Source organism: Poecilia mexicana, unplaced genomic scaffold (assembly GCF_051168715.1).
Source record: "Poecilia mexicana isolate PSO_F unplaced genomic scaffold, ASM5116871v1 scaffold_13, whole genome shotgun sequence".
In the NCBI taxonomy this organism is placed as follows: Eukaryota; Metazoa; Chordata; class Actinopteri; order Cyprinodontiformes; family Poeciliidae; genus Poecilia; species Poecilia mexicana.
The window spans coordinates 8,455,088-8,461,212 of record NW_028263382.1 but is presented as its reverse complement, the minus strand read 5'-3'; the positions used below and the strand labels follow the sequence as shown (position 1 = coordinate 8,461,212).

At 38.6% G+C, this 6,125-nt stretch overlaps 1 protein-coding gene across 1 annotated transcript in view; it reads right to left on the bottom strand.

Moving 5' to 3' along the window:
• myo7aa (myosin VIIAa) overlaps nucleotides 1–6,125 on the bottom strand; it is a 56,594-nt gene that overhangs the window by 16,078 nt on the left and 34,391 nt on the right. The window contains exons 23-29 of the mRNA XM_014985435.2: nucleotides 5,159–5,377; nucleotides 4,469–4,576; nucleotides 4,093–4,302; nucleotides 3,010–3,216; nucleotides 2,158–2,334; nucleotides 1,551–1,640; nucleotides 1,332–1,459 (exon numbers count right to left, since the gene is read on the bottom strand). Of these exons, the coding sequence (XP_014840921.2) occupies nucleotides 1,332–1,459; nucleotides 1,551–1,640; nucleotides 2,158–2,334; nucleotides 3,010–3,216; nucleotides 4,093–4,302; nucleotides 4,469–4,576; nucleotides 5,159–5,377 (1,139 nt within the window). The remainder of the gene's footprint in view (nucleotides 1–1,331; nucleotides 1,460–1,550; nucleotides 1,641–2,157; nucleotides 2,335–3,009; nucleotides 3,217–4,092; nucleotides 4,303–4,468; nucleotides 4,577–5,158; nucleotides 5,378–6,125) is intronic.

The window sequence follows — 6,125 nt, the reverse complement described above, 5'->3', positions numbered from 1 at the left end:
AATAATATCTTAATGTGGTTTGCCAGTTCAGGAAGGAAGTCTGGTACAGATACCCACTTAAAAACAGTTTTAGCATGCAAACTTCACTTAAAAAATTAAACAATTTAACATTTTACAAAGGAAAACATGAGGTGCAACACAAGCATTCATCCAGGTTTTTGCTTTGAATTTAATTTATTTTAATAGTAAGAAGGACAGCAAACATCCAACAACTTTTATTAAAATGCAGTCCTGATCATAGCCGCTTAGTACGTTTGGCAAAATAAATCAAGAGTGAGCCTTGTTACTGAAAAGACAATAAAATAAAATAAAACAGGTAATGGTTTGTTGATTTTTTTTAAATCTGGAAAATTTTTGTGGTCTTTTTAAAAGTTTTTAATCTACAATGATTTCCATTGTCTACAGAAATCTTACTCCCTTGATTTTGATAAAATGTTGAGTCCAGTTTTTAGTTGAAATAAGACAGTTTTTCTCATTAGAATCAAAATATTTTTGGCACCCAAGCCAAAAAGTTTGGACACCCCTGCTGTAACCATCACCAGTGTGCAGTGGTGTGAAGCGTTTGCCCCCTTCCTGATTTCCTTTATTATGTTTGTTTAATAATAAACACCTTCATATAAAACCTGTTTTATTATGTTTAAATTTAAATTGGTTTGATTTTCTGAAACACTGGAATGTGACAAACACACAAAAACAGGAAACCAGGAAGGAGGCAAACATTTTTCACACCTCTGTAAAAAGAGGCAATCCTCCATCATTGAATTCCAACTGATGACGTCTGGTAACCTCAAAAATGATTTTCTGCTTTCATCGATAAATATCAGTAAATTGAATAAGATCAATAAATGTGCAGCTTAGTGATGAGAATCACTTCCTTATGTTACTGATGCACTGAAGAGCCTGAATCACAACAGATAAGCTTTAAAAGCAGGTTTGAGTTTGTAACAATTACCAAAGAAAGAAAACAAAAAACAGCAAAGACACAATAAATATCTCTTAATAATGTGGTAAAATCTTGAGTCTATATCACCCGTCCCTACTAGATATGTTCAATTGTATCGAATTAAAATGGAAAATTATGTTCAAATCACAATACGTAAAGAACAAAACATCAATTATCAAATTTCAGCACGAAGAAAATATTAGAATAAGTTGAAACAAAGAAAATGAAGGCGATAGAAACAAGGAAATCTGGTTGAATTGAAAAACAAATGTTCTCCTTTACCAGTTTGACGAAACAAAAACTGGACTCAGCTTTAATGTTTAATGACATGAATAACCACCAGTCTGGTTCCTTTTCTGCATGACTGACTCGTTTTCTCACCGCTTACCTCAGCGTCGGCCTCAGGATCCCGTTTCCGATGATGAAGTGAAGTTTCTCCAGGTTGGAAGTCGGCCGATCTTCCAACATGCTGTTGCCGTGGAGACCGTGCTCGCCATCATTGAGGCGCTTGGTGACCTGAAACGCATAACGGCGTGTTTGTTTTCTGTGCGTTTTGTTTTCTACTCTACCAAAGGCAGTCCTCCTCCTCTCCGTCCAGACGTCCTACCTCCTCTGTGATCTTGGATTTCTTCTTCAAGGTCAGGGAAACCAGTTTGTGTCGGACGCTGTTTTTCTTCAGGCTTTCAGGAGGAGTTGTCTCAAGGGAAAAAAAACCCAAACCACTCTTAAACAAAAGACTAAACGATGAAGATATTTGGCAAAAGTAAACAAAGTGTTGATAAATAAGCAATAGAAGCTAAATTTTACACACTTGCATAGGTTTTCCTCTCATTTCTGGCAGAATATTTTCTGCTTACATTCTTATGTTAGATGATTAACATTAGATTCAGTTTTTATCTTCACTGTTTGCTGTAACATGTAAGGCTACGTTCACACAGCAGGTTCTGATGCTCAATTCTGATTTTCTGCTAAAAATGGTTCATACTGCTGAATAATGCAAGTGCAGTTAGATTTCTGTGTGAATGTTTACATAACCAAAGAGCAGAAGAAGAATGCTGACGACACACAGCAGCGCTCTGTCTACCAAAGTAACAGCGTACTTGAATTTTCACAATAAATCGAGACTATCGTCTTTTGTTCCTAATTTTAAAATAATAATAATTCCAGAGTAACTAAGCTGTTTAAATGTTGACCTCTTGACCTCTCGTCCTCACCTCCCCCTCCCCCTGCAGCGCCTGCAGCTCCCTCTTGTGGGTTTTCTTCCCCAACGTCTCGTAGATCTTGGTCATGACGGGGATCTTCTCGCTCCCGTCACTGATCGCCGTGTGGTACTTTGGCTCCGGTAGATCTCCCATGAACCTCAGCACTGTGATCCAGACGGCCAGCGCAGCCTCACAGGGGGCAAAGGTCAAACACATTTCATCAGGTTCCAAGGGAAAAACGTTTCTCAAAGGAAAGCGTTCACTCAGATTTACCTACTTTTGGTCAGAACAAGCTGAGCTGAGAGTGTTTAACGTTTACATGGAGACAGAAGCGAATGCAACAAACGATTATTTTAGTAATCGATTATTCTATTGATTTTTTGATGGTAAACTGATTAATCGAATAAGCACATTTCCATATTCTGCAGATTTTTCCTTTAACCCCTTAAGTGTTTTTTATACAATATCAGAAATATGTTAAAAAATGTAAATAAACAAATAGTTTATGTTATTAGAAAAACATTTATTTTTGTAAAAATGAAACATTTTTAGGCAAAAAATATTGCCTGGAATATTTTTGTACACTAAAATGCAAATGACCTTTTTTGAGTGTGTAAACTGTAGTCAATGATTAAGTGATTACTAAATTACTCAACGATTATTTCAATAATTGATTAGTCTTGATTAATCACATTAATCGTTTCAGCTCTAGAGGCAGGTTGTGTTTTAAAAGAAGTCCAAAGTTTATAAACTGACCCAGCCTCATTGTGCTCAGTGCCACCCGCTTAGTGAAATGTTTTCATCATCTGATGAAAGTTTAGCTTTAAGTTTCCTCTAAACCTTCTGACCGGCCAGAAAACTCACCAGCTGATCTCCCTCGTCCTCGTGGAACAGCAGCGGCTGCTTGAGGGGCCGTCGAACGTAAGTGTGTGTGGTGGTGCCCTGGAAGTAGGTCGCTGCGTATTTGGCGAACTTGTACTCCGATAAATCCTCCTCTTCGTCATCTTCAGGGAGAGGAAGAGCCTCGTCCAGATCCTCCTCCACCAGCTCACGATGGGAGTGCTCCAGGTCCTGGAGGAGACGGGGAATCAGTCCCTGACACGCAGGAAAGCCTGACCCACAAACTCCTACATTTATCTTTAAGAGGTTTTATATGCAAAACTAAAGTTCACTGAATTTTTTCCCTTTCCTGTGTAAAAAAGTAAAGAACATTCCACAGGAAAGTCAGACTGCAGGTTTGAAAAAGCTTTAGCCACTTACATTTTCTGCAACTGTAACCCGAAACACTTAAAACAAAACAGAAAGAGCAAGATAGCAGAAGATACAATGAAAACTTTGTGAAAGAGACAAAGTCTTAGGTTTTCAGGGGTAAGTATGATGAATTTTGGACCTTTTGTAAACTATATTTATTGTGGATGTAAAAAGACATTTTTTGTTCAAGATGGCTCTGTGAATTATAGGACTTCAGATCGCATCATGATTATATCCTCCTGACTACCAGGAAAAAAAATATTGTCCAATCACCATTTTTTTAAATCCCAGTCTTTGTAAGGTAATAAAAGGTTTTATGCACTTACTTTGTCTCTTCCCATAAAATGTGTTATTACTGATGAACGCCATTTTTATGAATTAGAAAAAGGTACGTACAAAAGTCCCCCCCCCTTCACATGTGGTATCACTGAAAAGCCCTAAATGTCCTCTCTAGATACCAGAAGGAATTAATTCAGTAGATGCAGGGGGTGGGAGATATTCAAGTTTAGAAATGTCCTCTACAGAGGACAACAATGAACTACTGGTAGTCAGGAGGATATAACTGATTGGTACTACAGGTGCACTGATTGCAGTTTTCTGGCCGATTACCGATCTTTACAAAGCCTGACCTTCCGATTCAGATTTTGGCCGATTGATACTCGGATAGTAAAAGGTGCTTTATTGAGGTCAGTTCACCTCGAATCCAGCGGGCGCCTGGCCTTCCTGTCCCGGTAACGAGTTCGTCGTCCCCAGGAAGCCGAACATCTTGTCCACCATGTCGGAGTCGTTGACGGGCTCCAGCCGAGCCTTCTCCATCTGCTCCACCAGCTCCTTCTTCTTACGAGCTTCCTCCTTCTCCTTCTTCTCCCGCTCGGCGTCCTCTTTAGCCAGCTGGGCCAGCCGCTCCTGGAGGAGAAAATAAACAGATGCATGAACAGAAATGATACCAAAGACTGACAGCTGCAGGCGCCAACATCAGCTGTATTTATTCTGTGAACATCAGAAAGATGAATAAGATTAAACATTCTCCAACATATGTTTAGATGTGTCTTTGGTGTCATAAATATGTCACCTGATGTTTGCGTTCAGCCTCAGCTTTCGCTCTTTTTGCAGACATTTGGTTCCTCAGTTTTGTTTCTTCAGCCAGACGCATCTTCTCAGCCTCCAGCCTCCTGCGGTACTGATTAGTGGAAAATGAGGAAAAGAAATGAAGAACATTATAGAAAATTAAAACATATGAGGGCATGTTTTCACTTTTTTAAGTCAGCAGAAATAAACCCAGATCTGGTCGATTGATCATGATTCTCAGTAGGGACTCACGTCTGACCTCATAATTAGTTTTTCAGTTGTGAAAGAGCTGTAAGGCAAGCCATTTTAACATAAAATCTGTTTTACCACTTACATTCCAGATATCTAAAATTAGTTTATCACCAGATGTATTACTAAATTAGTGCTTATATTAGTTCAAAGTTCCTTTAAAAGACTAATTCTGACTAATTCAGTTTGACATATTGTAGTTACAGATGTGTGACTTTTCAAATAACAAATCCGTTGACGTCATTATATCTGGAAAGGAATTTTGACTCGTCAAAATGTAATCGAAGATATCTTGAATTACTGTTCTTACTAGTCAGAATGTGAATGCAGATAACTTAAATTACCATGCAGGATAGTGAAAATGTAGTCAGATCTGGCGATAGCTCATTTTTAGAAGTGCAGAATGTAATTACAGACAGTCAGATGAAACAGATTTTGTGTTTACCTCGCCCTTTAGCCTCTTGTACAGCCGGCGAGCGATCATGCCTCTGGTGTAGGCCTGGATGGTGATGACAGCCCACAGCCGGTGCCTGAACGCCCGACGCACCAGGAAACCTCGGCAGCGGCCCTGGAAGCCCGTGATTCGCTGGCGGGCCACGTGGTACGACGCACACAACTTCCTGGAACGAACCAGAGCCTGGAGGCGAGAAAAGCCGGCTCGCATCTGTCAGGACGAAGGAAAGAGAGGAAGAGGCTTTTAGCTTCATGATATTTGGTATTTTTATTTACGCTTCTGTGTGTTAGAGCTGGGCGATGTGGCTTAAAAATAAAATATTTGATCATTTCATACCAAATTAAATTTCCAATTTTAATAGATTTTTCTTAAAAAGAAATTGTAAATGACAAAATGTATTCTCTAAAACTGCCTTTTTTAATCGTACCTTCTGTGAGCTGACCTGAACTGAAAGTCCAAATGATTTGAGGCTGTAAAACACGGGCGGACGTCACTCTGAACTAGGGCTCCAACTAGCAATTATTCTGCTGATTAAACTGATAAAAAAAAATAAAAAAATTGCCACATTGTGCAGATTTTAGATTTAGTCTCTAAAAGCATTTTTGCACAATAGTAGGAATACATTAGAAGATGCAAATAAACAAATAATTCAATCCCTTTTTCAAATAAGAAGATACAAATTGTATTACCTAAAATTAAATGACATAGAATTATTTGGTGATTCTATGTCCTGATAGTTTATAGATCCATCTTCTAACATCAATGTGTGAAACAGCTCAGCCCTTTCTGCTTGACTTAACATCTAAACAGTGCAGGACTGATCTGGTGATTATTTTTTGGGATTTATCAATTAATAATTGGACAGCAAAATTTGCTTAATAAAATCTGAACCAAGGTGAAGGTAAAATCATCCCACTTGAGGAGATCTGGGTAGAACATACTTACAACGTTTTTTTAT